Below are 13,315 nucleotides of genomic sequence, written 5' to 3' on the forward strand. Positions count from 1 at the left end.
TAACAGCTGCAGAATCATTCTCTCGTTTCCGTCTCTTCCTCTCTGCGTAGCCCCTGAATGCCCTGGGAAACCATTTTAAGCCATTAACCAACTACAGAGCTTTGAACTGGAGAGGACATGAAACATAGACAAGAGAGAAAGCTCCCACCAGACAACAGAGAGAGGTTAGGCTGCCTGAGGAGGAAAGCCAGGCCTTGCAGAACTGCGTGCAAGTCAGGGACTGGGCAAAAGAGTCACCAAACCAGAGGTCTTCGCTCTCTAGAGCAGGCGGCTGGAGAAACTGTTGTTCCTAAAACAAGCAGATGAGTGGCTAGAGCACGGCCCAAAGAATGGGGAAGAGCAGCCATCAATCCCTGCTACGGAGGAACGGACCTAGGAGACCACAGACAAAACCTCTGTACACCAGGACCAAGAGGCACAGAGGCATGCTAGCAACTGTAGTCTCCATACTGAAGATGAGGATGGCTGCAATGTGATCCACATAGGCCTACCAAGCGGAGCCACCTAACCTCTTGCCAGCTGACAAATAGCCCTAGCACAGGGAAAGCACGAGTGAATACGACAGACAGGAGAGGAGAGGAGTTTATCCAGGACATCAACAGACAAGGAAACAAAAAATGAAGATTATACTTACGAGATGCTAGAGATTCCAGGAAACGCAGGGAAAAAGAAAAAGAAGAGGAATTCATTAGTGCTCAGCCCCAGCCAGCAATCTGAGGGAATCCTCATTCCAGAGGAACAAATATTTCTTGTTGAGTGGAAGAAAACTGCTGTTTAAATTAAGACAGTTCTCAGTGGTGAAACTCCTACTTGACCAAGCTAAATCCTCCCTGAGGCAGTGTCAGCGTGTAGCTTGGACACAAATTAAGCTCCATGCAGACCCAGAGAACCACAGATGTATTTGTACAACTGACAGCTGAATGTGGCCCTTCAGCCTGCAAGAGGAGCTCAGCCTCGTGGGCTTCTGCAGCGGGGAGGCCTCCTCACCAAGGCGACTAAGACTTGGGAAGTCAGCTCACAGTATCTAGTCTCTGAAGGATGGAAGCACCATGGGCTGAACATACCAGAGCAGAGGCTGGGAGAACAGGGGGACCCGGGGGAGCCATCCCAACCGCCTCAGGGAGGCACGCTGAATTTTTGGAGACGTTTCTATGCAATTTCCAGAGGCAGTACCGTATCTCCAGAAATATTAACTAAGGGAGCTGTGCTCCCCAAGGGCTTCCTTAGGGCACATTTCCCCAAAACAACAACCTGGCTTTGGCTACCAGCAGCTCTAAGCCTTGTAGCCCTGCCACAGGCCACCAACTTGCAACAAATCTCGTGCACAGCAAAGGTGACTTCAGATAGCAAAGAATGTGTCCAAAGGCAAGGGGAACTGGCTGGTTTTGTGGATGGTTTTGTTTGTCAGATCAGGACCAGTTCCATGCTTTCATTCTCATGGTCCGACTGTAAAATACAATTCCCTGTTTCCAATCAACATTTGTAAAGAGTAAAGCAAGAACACATTAAATTGCCCTTGGATTGCCCAAGGGTCCCATCAGCCTGTTTGGTGCCAAGCAGCGTTGACCACCTGGAGGTGCTGCCAACTTACAGTCCTTGGAAAGGAGGCAGTGGGCGAAGGGGCTAGCGTGAGGGCAATATAGAAAGGGCAGAAACCCCCAGAGGCCCCTCACTACTCCCCACCAGGTGGGATAAGCACGCCATCGCTACGCCATCAGCGCCCACTGACTTGCACCAAGCAAACGCCTCCCTGGCCAGCTCCCTGAGCTGGGACGGTGGGTCACACCTCCAGCTAAGCCGGGAGCTGAGGAGGTAGAGGTGAGGAAGGCATGCAGCTTTCACCAGGGGATGCAGAGTCCCTCCACATCTCAGCAGCCACCCACCCTCCTCCACAGCCCTGAATCTGGCCCTCTCTGCCTCAGCCCTTACACGTCTGATTCAGTCTGGGTTATCCCAACATCAGCAAGCAGCTTCTGTTTGGAGCTTGGGGAAGGCAAAGTACGTGGGAAAGAGGAAACAGCAGAGAAGTTAACCATGAAAGGGAGACCGAGTGAGAGGAGGAGAAATGCAGAGCAGCGGAGCAGAGGGCGCCACAGACATAGATGTGAAGGAGGTAACAAGGCTGGAAAAAGGCCTTAGAAGACCAAACAGCTTCTCATTTTCCTCATGACCTGCCTTAGCTTTTCAGTCAGGTGGGAAATACTTGAAACCAGGAAGACGTCTTTTACCGGACAAGCTGAGCACAACCTTGAAGTGAGGCTTTGCCCACTCTCTTCGGTCCCTTGGGAACTGTTTCCTCCCACCACAACAGCGACCTAGGGGCACCAAATCCTGAGCAGAATGTGAAGGGAGAGGCTACGGTTAACTCAGATTCACTCACACTCTGCAGAGATTTCACTGACACCTTCTTCAAACGACCAGACCAGCGCAGTGGCCGCAGGTCTACACCTCACCCTACAGAGACATGCATCCTCCGGAGCGATGGATGCAGGGCAGGCCTGGATTCATGACTCCTCAAGGCAGCGGCTGCAGCAGTATCAAATGGTGGAGGGTCTCAGCAGGCGTTCCCGCAGGACCCTTGCTCTGCGCAGGCGGCCGGGGCCAGGGCACAGCGTCACAGAGCAAACAAGGGACCGGGGGAAGAGCTGGGCAGCCAACAAAGGAGTTAAGGAAGGGGAAAACAAACAAATGGGAGTAGCAGGAAAGAGAAACAACAAGTGCAGGAAAGAGAGACAAGATTCTCTCTCTCACTCCCATACTGTGGTGCCAAACACGACTCAATTGCTCCAGGCTCTGAGATACAGCTCTGTGTGGACCACACGCTCCGAGATACATGACCAAAGCTACAGCAGTTGTTTCACTTACGCTTGCATAGTTGTAGTAGCAGTTTGAAAACTGAAGAGGTTCTCTTTTGGGAACCAGGTCCGTATAGGGACATCATCTGGAAGAGAGAGAGCGACACCTGAAAACCCAGCAGGCAGAGACACAATTCACACAGCAACACTTCCCAAGCTACTGCTCTTGCCACTTTTCTTCAACAGCCTGCCCTGTACTAAACAGGAGAGTCTCATCCTCCTCATATATACGGATGCTACCGCCAAGTGTTTTATAAATTTGTGCTAAGCTTTCTGAGTTGCACCTGTCTATCAGGCTACTAAATGAAGAATAAAAGCTCTCTTCTAAGCACAGGAGATTAGAATAATCCAGGAACTACATAAAAAAAAAAAAAGAGACATCTGGAGAAGGAAAGAAAAAAAAGGAAAAAGGAAAAAGGAAAAAGGAAAAAGGAAAAAGGAAAAAGGAAAAAGGAAAAAGGAAAAAAGAAACAGGAAAAAAGAAACAGGAAAAAAGAAACAGGAAAAAAGAAACATTTCTCATTAAAAGCATTTTCCAGCCTCTGCCTTTTTCTTAGTGCTGCTAGTCTGGAACGGCTCATTCAAACGCTTCTTTCCAACACAAACCCCTCGTTGCAGCTGAAAAGCATTCCCTTCCTCTAAGCAGAATTATAAGCCTGAGATATACTCTCTTTCTCCTCCATTCAAATTTTCCAGTATATCCCTTACACACCTGTCCACAACAATCTGGCCTTCATGTTTTGTTTTTTTTTTCTTCTGTTTTTAGCAGTCAAACAGCACATCAGCTGTGCAGTCTGGAAATCCCTCCATGCTTATTTGCTCCCTTATGTTTGTAAACTGCCCTGCCTGAACCAGCTGTGGGTTACTTCCCAATTCTGTTGCGTTAGGACATGGCATCATCTCCATGTAATGGCCACTAACTGACAAAAAACAGGCAGCAAAATAAGTTAGTAATGATGTTTGTGGAATGTTGGTGTCAAGAAGAAGAAGGAATTTGACCAAAAAGCAGCTCCGGCCGAGAACTCTTGGGCTAAAGTCCATCAGCCAGGGAATCAGAGGTAATATTAACACCCACGGGCACGGGATGTGTGCGATCTCACTGGACTGGATTCCCAGGATTTGAGACTGATTTGCAGCATGTTTCGCTTCCAACTTTGTAGCTCCCTTGGTTAACATCTTGCCACACGTTGTTGATAGCATGTCTTGTTTCACTCACTGGAGTTTTAAGATCATTAGCAACTGCAGTATCTTAGTCATTAATATTCTGGCATCATCAAGAGTATTTTTTACTCACTTTTCCTGGCCAAAACCCAACCCAACCCTATATGCCTACTGCAGATATAATTACTACAAATCAGATATCTTACCAAATGTTTCATATAGGTCACCATCTACCTAGAAACTGATCCTGCAGTTCCCTGAAAGTACAGAAGCATGGCTGCAATTACAGATGCAAAAATGCTAAATGCAAGTGGGGAGGCTTCCTTTGAAGTGGAGCTCGTATAAATCCAGGCACAGGAGTAGCCCCTAAGAAATCATGCAGAAAGCTGTAACAGACACTCCTTCCCAGCTGACAGTTTATGTCCAGCCTTGTATAAAGGCATCCTAAGGAAATAAATATTTCAAATGAAAACTAGTACTCTAGCATTCCAAGTCCTTATTATGAAGTTCATATGTCTGCCCTCCTCCAAAAACCACATAGAGAATAAATATAAAATAGCTCAGGATATAAATGGATTATTTGTTTGAAGTCTTGATCCCATAGAAGTGCTGAAGGAGGAGAAGTCGTGTGAATTCTGGCTTAGCCAACGCTTCTGTGCAGACGTTTCAGGGACTACACATCTCAAAGGACTGACAATGTCTGAATATATTTTCCAGCTTTTAAGTCACTAGTTTTGATTCAAAACAGAGCTTACGAGCACCAGCTAATAACCTTGTGAGGTGCTGTCTGAACAATGTCTGGAAGCCTCCCCTCTACATCTGACGGACAGGAGTGGATATAGGAGAGCTGTCACTCCCCCATCCATAGCAGTCAATGGAGAATAAAGGAATTTGCAACCCTTCAAAGGTGCCTCTTTATCTGCCAGAGGTGGAACAGCAGCAGAGAAGCCCCTGGCTGGGGCCAGGGAGCACAGTCCAGCTCCAGAGCTCATCTGGAAGATTGAAACTCTGAGTTTGAATATAGCTATTTTGCTTCCAGGAGCAGGTAGCAAGCGCCTCCTTTTCTGCCAGGCAGAGCATCTTGTTTTCCCTCTTTCTTATCATCTACCATGATGAAGTAGCCAAGGAACCATGAGCCTAGGAAAGACTGGAGAAATAGTGACACCACGCTCAGCCTTTCCAGCACCTGCCAGGCAGCATGAAACACCTCAGCTCCTCCATCCACTAATGGCTGTGTTTGCATCAGATGCTGGGAGCAACATGGGAGACAACAGCTTGTGCTTCTCTGGAATGGTGCTAGATATCATAAACTCAGCATAAAAATCCATATTAAATTATGCCAATCTGGCCTAACTGCCATGAGGATTGGTTTGAAGCAATAACTTGTCATGTAAATCCAAACAGAAAAAACAGCATCGTGAAATGAATCTCGGGGGAAATTAGTCTTTCTCCTGTCTCCATTCATCTTTGCTCTGTTTTCTCCCCTAGCCATTGTGAAGGACATTCCAGGAAACACTTCTTGCAACCTGCCATTCAGTTATTGGTTTTTCTCTGAGTAACAGTGCTTAGATAGAGAGCACAAATTAGGTCAAGCTGAGAAAACTTTCAGTACGTGGTGCCAGTGCGTATGATGGGACTTGGTCTCCGAGGCACAGTGCTGTCTGTGCTGCCACACGTGCAAGCACTCGGAGGCTGGAGACAAGCACAGAGGGCATCCGCTGGCTGGTTGTACAAGACGTGAAATATTCATGGAAGCATCTGCAGGTCCGATGCTATCCAGTGCGTTCCCATTTACTTAACTACTCTGATATATTTTCAGAAGGACAATCTCCGTTTCACACTGATAACTGGCCCTAATGAAAACTGCTGCCCGGTTGAAAAAAAAACAACAACATATTATAAAGCCCTTTCTGTATCATGGAACCTGTTTCAGTCCCACGGCACAGAGTATAATTTTGATCTTTTCAAGAAAGCTTTCAGCATAAACATAGCAATATTAGAACAGGAAATCTACACTTTCTCAATTCGGAGCAGGTCTTACAGCTGGAACCGATTCAAACTAGCACTCTGATCTCCATACAGCCAAGCCCCTCCAGGTTGTGGGTCTCTCCTCCTGAAAGTCCAGGCACTGAAATACTTTATTTTTCTATTTTCACATAAATGTTCCTGCTGTGCCATCATAAGCAAAGCCACCCTTTAACAGGTAAAACACATATGATCAGAAAACTGTAAATACAGGAAAACACTTCTCGCTCCTTTTCTTGTACCTAAGAAACAAAGTCTAAACCTGTACATGTAATGTCTCAGGTGGAGCCCAAAAATCCACACGGAACAGAGAAATAACGCTTGGAAATCATACACAGCCCCTGCTTCCCCTCCCCTTTTTCCCCTTCAGTATTAGCCCCTGTATGAATTTAGTCGTGCAATTTCAGGCATCCAAGTATGAAAATATGGTCCCTAACCTAAACTTTCTGCCATTTTTCCTGCATGTAATTATCACTATGAACCCAGGAAAGATGTACAGCTTGATGCCCACTGTCCTTATATGCTACTTGGTTCCTTTTCAAGGGGAAAACCTTGAGCTACCTCGCTGGACACTCAGCTCTAAAAGCCTCAGTGTGCGATTACAAAAAAGTCAGGCAAATTAGGTCAGACTCATTGCCGGCAACGTACAGAGCTGACAAACAAAGAGATGGACTGCGTCCTGGCTTATAATTCAAAGCACACAGCTTGCGACATATATTTGATTAATGGTTATGTTTTTAAAAACAATCAGGAATTTTTTTAATGCAATTGAGTAATTACAAGGCATATTCCCTGAAAACATTCAGCAAGTGAATGGAGGAGGAAGTCCAATATCATGTTATTTGGTAGCATTTATGGAAAGACTGCGAGGTGGCACTATATGAGGGACCCTGCCAAACCAACTCCAGCCACACACACAGGCATTTCAGGGACGCACCAAAGTCACCCTCACTAAGCTACGTTAAGCCGGCCTGAAAACCACCCCAGCTTGTCTGCTGCGGACAAGCTGGAAGCAGAGACAACAGGGCTCTTGTTGGGTCCGGTTGCCCACTTGGAGGAGCTGCCTTCAAACTGAGCTCAGCGTGTTTTAAGCTCCCCCTTCGTCAGTCCCTTTCTGCAGACACCGGTGCAAGGTACCAGCACAGTGCTGAAGGGCTCAAGTCAAGCCACCCGGCAACGATACCCTTGTGCCAGGAAGAGATGGGCCTCACCCTTCACCCACGTGTTGCTGAGACCCTTTGTGCCCTTTCAGCACCCAGCACCCACCCTTACTTACCAGACACTCGATCGACGCTATACATCCTCTCCAGCCTTTTCCTGTGCCACCCTGTCTCGCTGGATGGATGCTGCTCCAGGTCAAAGGAATGCTGGGAAGGGGCAGCCAGCCGGGTGCAGTTTGGGCACTCCTTGGAGCCCTGCCGACCGCCTGGCCAGCCTTTGCAGTGCCTGCTCACACCGTGAGAGCCGCCAGCACTGTGCATAGGGTGGCCGTGGTGGCACTCCTCTTGGGTGGCCCCCTTCATCACCACCAGTTCCATGCTTTCGTTCTCATGGTCCGAGAGCATCGGCCGCTCGCCGGAGATCGTGTAGACTCGTGGCTTCGGTCCCTCGCTTGGCATCTTCTCTGCCTGTTCCTCAGAGAAGCTTCTCTCAAACTTGCCGTCCGAGATGACGGAGAGCCTGCGCTTGTTCTGTGCCGCCTGCTGCATCTCAGGAGAGTCCTCCTGTCCGATATAGGAGTCTGCTAACAGGTGATCTGAAACAGATGGCACGCTTTACTGCTTAAACCTGAGGCACCCCAGGCACGGACAGATTCAGGAGACTGTTTGCTACTGCTGCAGAAAGGGGAAGGGAGAAAGAGAGATATGGTAGGCCCCCCCAAGAACCTTTTCAGATGAATGTTTCCACACAGCCTTGTAAGTCTCCAGAACTGGTACTGCAGCAAGACATTTCTCACAGACATGCCCAATAGTTTAAACTTGCGAATGGCCAGCAACAAGGGCTAGGAGCAAACGCAGTTCTTGGTGCACAGCCTGAAAGTGCTTATGTGCAAAACAGTCCTTGTTCAGCTGTGCAGGCCTAGCTACTTCAACACGTTCACCTACACAAGGACTACTGAGTTGGGGAAGGTTTGCAGGACAAGGACCAGCCCCAACTTTTGCCCTGGTACCCCTTTGATCCTCCTAAGAAATCACAAAGTCCAAACGTTCCTTGCGCACCAAGCTATTACTTTCTAAACTAAAGGAAAGAGGCAAACCATCAGGGGTTTCTTGCTAATTTTCTGCCAATTGGTTTGACATGAAAAAGATGCCAAAAGACTTCAGCCGACAGCTGTGACGCAGGGCGTCTCTCTGCGGCACCCCTGGCTAGCCTCGTGCGTGCAGATGGCGATGGCACCGCCTGCGGAAGCTGTCCTGAAGAAAGATGCGGCAGCTCCCTTTGTAGGGTAGCAAGATCGAAAGGAGAGAGACCCATGAGTGCAACTGTCTTTGGAGCCCACACAGTGGATGAAGTGCCAGGAAATTTCAGCATTTCCATGGCAATTCCATGCATGAACCCAACAGTAGCTGCCACCCACCTGCTAATCCCTTTTTCAAGTGGCTGTTAATTACCTCTTACACCTCCCTTCAGATGGGAAGCAGCTAGGGGACTGTTAAAAAGGCTCAGCAGGGAATGCATTAATCATGTGACTACTACCCCAGAAAAGATAAAATCGTTAGCATCCAGCACAGACAGCAGCATTATACACAGAAGCAGAAGGCAAACCCCTTCCTTTACTTCATCATATACTTAATGAATGTTTTTCCTTCAGCTGCTGAGCCATGTTCTGGAAGAACTGAACAACAACTTGAGGCTTGGCTATCTTTAAATTACCCACGAAGAGATGAAGGATGAAGGCAAGTCTGCTGTAGTATGTGTGCATGCAACCTGGACCTTTCACTGCTGCCACATCCTGCATAGTATGAAGTACTCTCATGCCCCACTGGAAGAGAGTCCTCCCATGCTGAGCCCTTGGCAGCTGGCCCCAGGACCTAGGCTATCAGGTTTTGAATCTGAAGTCCATCCTGAATCATGCTCACATTGCTAAGGGCCTCTCCTCCTGCTCTGTTTGCAGCCAGGACTGAATTGAATTTTCCCAGTGATGGCAGTGTGTCACCCTTATCTCATTTTTCTGCTTGAGATACAACTTCCTCCAGCACTACTAGGAGATAAATGTGTCCCCAGCCATTCTGCTCAGGAGACAGGAAGAAGAGATTGTCAGGACAGGTCAGGCTGACACAACAGAGGTTTGTTCCAGTTGTCTCCTAGCAAGACCTCGCACTCTCCACATGCTGTAGCTGGCAGCTGCGCAGTCCTCTCCTTGAACTGACCAGTAGAAGGGGCCGTTAGGAGTCCTAAAACAAGAGCTATGTCTTCCAAAACAATAGCTGGTGCTGTCTTTCCAGGCTTCACATGAAGTCCAAAATGCATGACTACGCACAGTGAGGGGTCAGGCACCTCACCAATACTGTACAGGTAAAGTCTGAAAGGCAGGCAGTGGTCTAGGTAACCCATGGCCCTGCACAGACAGACAGCATGGACATCTGCATCTCCTCCAGCAGGAGGGCCTGATGGACTAGAAGGGCCTTCACCAGAACAGGTTCATCCCTTACCATTCAAGCAGAAGCAGCTGCTCCATCAGCTGTCATTCAACAGCTCATCCATTGAGTCCTACCAGTTACAGGGTAGGATATCATGCACCAACCAGTACAATAAGGGTTCACAGGCTTCAAAGCCTCTCCAACCACTTTTCACCCCTCAAGAGGCAGCAGGACACAGTATTTGTTCACCAGCCACTCAATCCCCCTCCAGTGCCATGTCTAACTGTGCTTCAGAGTATGCACGTCTTGAGAAAACACCATCATTGTGCAAACCTGCGCCAGTTTTTTTTCCCTCTACTCACAGCTCTGCAAAATTTGCTATTCTAACAATCCCAAGCACACCATTTTTTAAATTAAAAACAAAGACCAGTTCTAGGCGCTCATCTCAACTTGTCAAATTTACTAATCTGTGTGGGCACAATGACACTAGATATTCCTTGAGACACCACAATATAGTAGCTGACAGCTGCTCCTGTTCCTCCTAAAAGGCTTACTTCTATGGAGTAGAGACAGCATCATTATAGCAAACAGACTGGATTATACGCCTTTACCCATGTACTGATAGTGCTGCAGTTTCTGTGCTTCAAACGAGTCAACCGTTGATAAGAGAACTGAGAATTTCTGAACTCTGGTATCTGAAGGCAAATAGTACTGAACAAAGTTTGAAGTCTGAATCTTTTATTTAGGTTCTAATGCCTCGGTCACCTCTGGGAAACAGAAGTGCCCAAAATGCAATATGTCTGAAGATGTCAAGGATTACAAGTGCAGAGAGCCAAATTCCAGTCTCAGATTCATAAACACAGAGTTCTGTTGGCTCCCTCAAGATTTACAGACATGTAAATGGGAGATGACTGGTTTCAAGCAAGAGTCGATCTTTTACTGAAGTCACAGCAGGGTTACAGTTCTTGGGTAGATATATTTGATATAAACTACCTATCTGATGAGAACATGCTATTCTGCAGAATGTGCAGATAATCCTTCCTTCTTACCTTACTTTTCCCATACTCAAGGTGTTTTGACTTGTACTTAGCTAGGAGTTTTCATGATGAAATACTGTAAAGGACTACCAACACACCAATACGCTTTCTCTTTGTCAAACAACCGGCTAATTATTTTTTTTTATCCAATTACTTAGCACCTTCAGTAACCATAAACTGAAGAAGCAACTTCATGTGCAAAGGGAATAGGAAGTTTTGCTCAAGACTGCTAGCCAATAAAGAATTTATCTACAGAAAGAAATTAGTATAAAAAAACCCATCCATCATAACGTATTTCTGGCTTCTAAAAATGAACCCACACTCATTACAGGTAGTGAGTTTGTGCTAATGTTCACACGCAGGTGGGTGCACGCATGCATGTACATGTTTATTCATGTATATCAGCAGCCCTGAGATGTTAGTGTGCTTAAAAATGATCGATTCCATCTTCTGTGCTTGCACTGAACTGAATTCAGGTGCCAAAGCACTGTAACTGCTTCCACTATGGCATTTTAGGTTAACAGTTTGCTTCCGCTAGGAAAGAAGCCAAGCTGGTCCAGAAATCAATGCTGAATTAAATCTGAGCCACAGGGATGTTTAGTGAAGAGAAACAGTAACTGGGGACTTTAGCAATAATTGAAATTGCCTTCTAACAGTCATCTGAAACAGCCTGCTGTTAACACCCTCTGCCTGGTTACTGCTGCTCTGTTTCATTTCATTTTCACATTGCTCTTGCCACCTCTCCCACAACCAGCTGCTCCATCAAACTGCCACGCCAGCCCAGGGCAGGGTGACTCAGGCAACCTGGCACGGTGCCCTCCTCCCTCTAGGCACTCAGATGAAGCTGACCCGGGAGCAGCTCTCTTCTCCCATTCGCTTTCATCAATACCGCGCTTGTCCTACACAACTGCAGGGTTACCTTGGAGTAGACAAATCAGGTTCCTCAAATGGATTTTTCATCCAGATTTGTGCTCTACATGGATTTGTTGTGGCTGAGATGTTGAATGGTAGGATACAGAGAAGTAAGGAGACCAACGTTTGGCCTGTTGATCATATGCCTACTGCTAACAGCAACATCCAGACCATGTATTTTCATTATTTCCTTGTCTACCTGGGCTGAGTCTAACAGCCTCTCCAGAATCTAGGGGCTTAATAGTCCAGTCCTGAGAACCGCTCAGCTTCCCACTCCTCTTGCTATTTACTTAAATGCATTTCTCTTCTTACTGGCTTTACTTGCTTTCTGCCCAAAACAGTCATGAGGGCCTAAGTACCAAAGACATGACCACTGACAGCAATGATAATCTGTACTGGTTAATTTGTGATCCTTTGGGTGGATAGATACAGAACCGAAAGAAAGAATCCATGTTCTCAGTAAATGTATTCTGATTATTATGCACTTATTACTATCAGATACCTAAAATCTATTATTTGGCATCCAGTAACTCTAAATAATTTGAGCACACAGTCTGACCTAGGCAACTAACTTTTAAAGGGCTTTCTCAATTTCTTTCCCTGTGACAGCATTTCTAGAAGAGGAAACATGCTGGGATAAGTCTCATGTGACTGATGCCCATTCACATCAGTGGGGAGACTTACTCAGCCAAACTCGTATCTGATGCAGACTGTCTCACCATGAGATGAGATTATAAATCATGGCAGAATATAGCCAGTAGGCACAGACAGAAGCTTAAACATATATATATACACACACACACACACACACACACACACACACAGAGTTATATATATATAAACTGTATTTAGCAGCCAAACTGATGATTAAAGCACCTTAGATCTAAAACCTCAGCTCTACCATTAGAAGCAAAGTGGCAAACAGGAATTTAGATAAATCCAATTAAAAAAAAAAATCTGTCATTTCGGAAAAGTAGAATTTAGAACTGTTTTCTCTCCTCTGCTCCTCCTCAGCTGGACCTCTCTGGACCGGATGCTTCTTCAGTTTATGGTACCAACATCAAATAAAGAACTGGTCCTGACCAGTGAAGATTAATGGAAAGATGCTAGGTTTTAGGACATGGACTTGCAGTATTGTTTGTAGTAAGAGGAATGAAATTAATGTTTTTTTGTTTTACACCATTAGAAGGCCAGGTGATGCGTTCAAAGAGGAGGGTAGAGGGCTGCACTGGCTAGAGCCCAGCACACTGCTAAAAAGCAGGAGGTTTCCAACAGAGTCTGGGCAGCTTCTCCTGCAGTTTCAGTTCTGAGACATCACATACTTCCGGCAGTGCCCCTCAGGTGTGCCAGGATGCTGCCCGCTCCCGTTCTCCTCTACTCCCGCAGGGCGCAGAGACGACACCTGAGCCACAATGCAAAGCTCCCCGCAGCATCAGCTCTGCCCTTCCCAAAACCGCTAACGCAACACCACCTTTCCCAGGCAGCACGCTCAGCCTGTTCCCAGAGACAGGCTGGCAGCCGACCTCGCTGCGCTGGGGGGTTGAAACGCAGTCAGGAAACAGGCATGGTAAAAAAATAGGAAACTTATTCAAAACATTGAAGCATGAGGCAGGGAGTTAAAAATGGAGATATAAAAATTTTAAAAAGCCAGAGTCATTTTAGCCATTCAGTAGCTTCAGAGTCAAGCGAGTGGAGCCGCTGTGACAAGCTGGTCGGAGATGAAAAGAGCAGCATTTCTGTGAAA

At 46.8% G+C, this 13,315-nt stretch overlaps 1 protein-coding gene across 1 annotated transcript in view; it reads right to left on the minus strand.

The window, feature by feature from the left end:
* Positions 1-13,315, minus strand: part of NSMF (NMDA receptor synaptonuclear signaling and neuronal migration factor) — a 48,603-nt gene that overhangs the window by 19,620 nt on the left and 15,668 nt on the right. Inside the window, exons 3-4 of the mRNA XM_067309159.1 lie at positions 7,318-7,797; positions 2,866-2,941 (exon numbers count right to left, since the gene is read on the minus strand). Coding sequence (XP_067165260.1) covers positions 2,866-2,941; positions 7,318-7,797 — 556 coding nt within the window. The remainder of the gene's footprint in view (positions 1-2,865; positions 2,942-7,317; positions 7,798-13,315) is intronic.

Source organism: Apteryx mantelli, chromosome 21, assembly GCF_036417845.1.
Source record: "Apteryx mantelli isolate bAptMan1 chromosome 21, bAptMan1.hap1, whole genome shotgun sequence".
Classification (NCBI taxonomy): Eukaryota; Metazoa; Chordata; class Aves; order Apterygiformes; family Apterygidae; genus Apteryx; species Apteryx mantelli.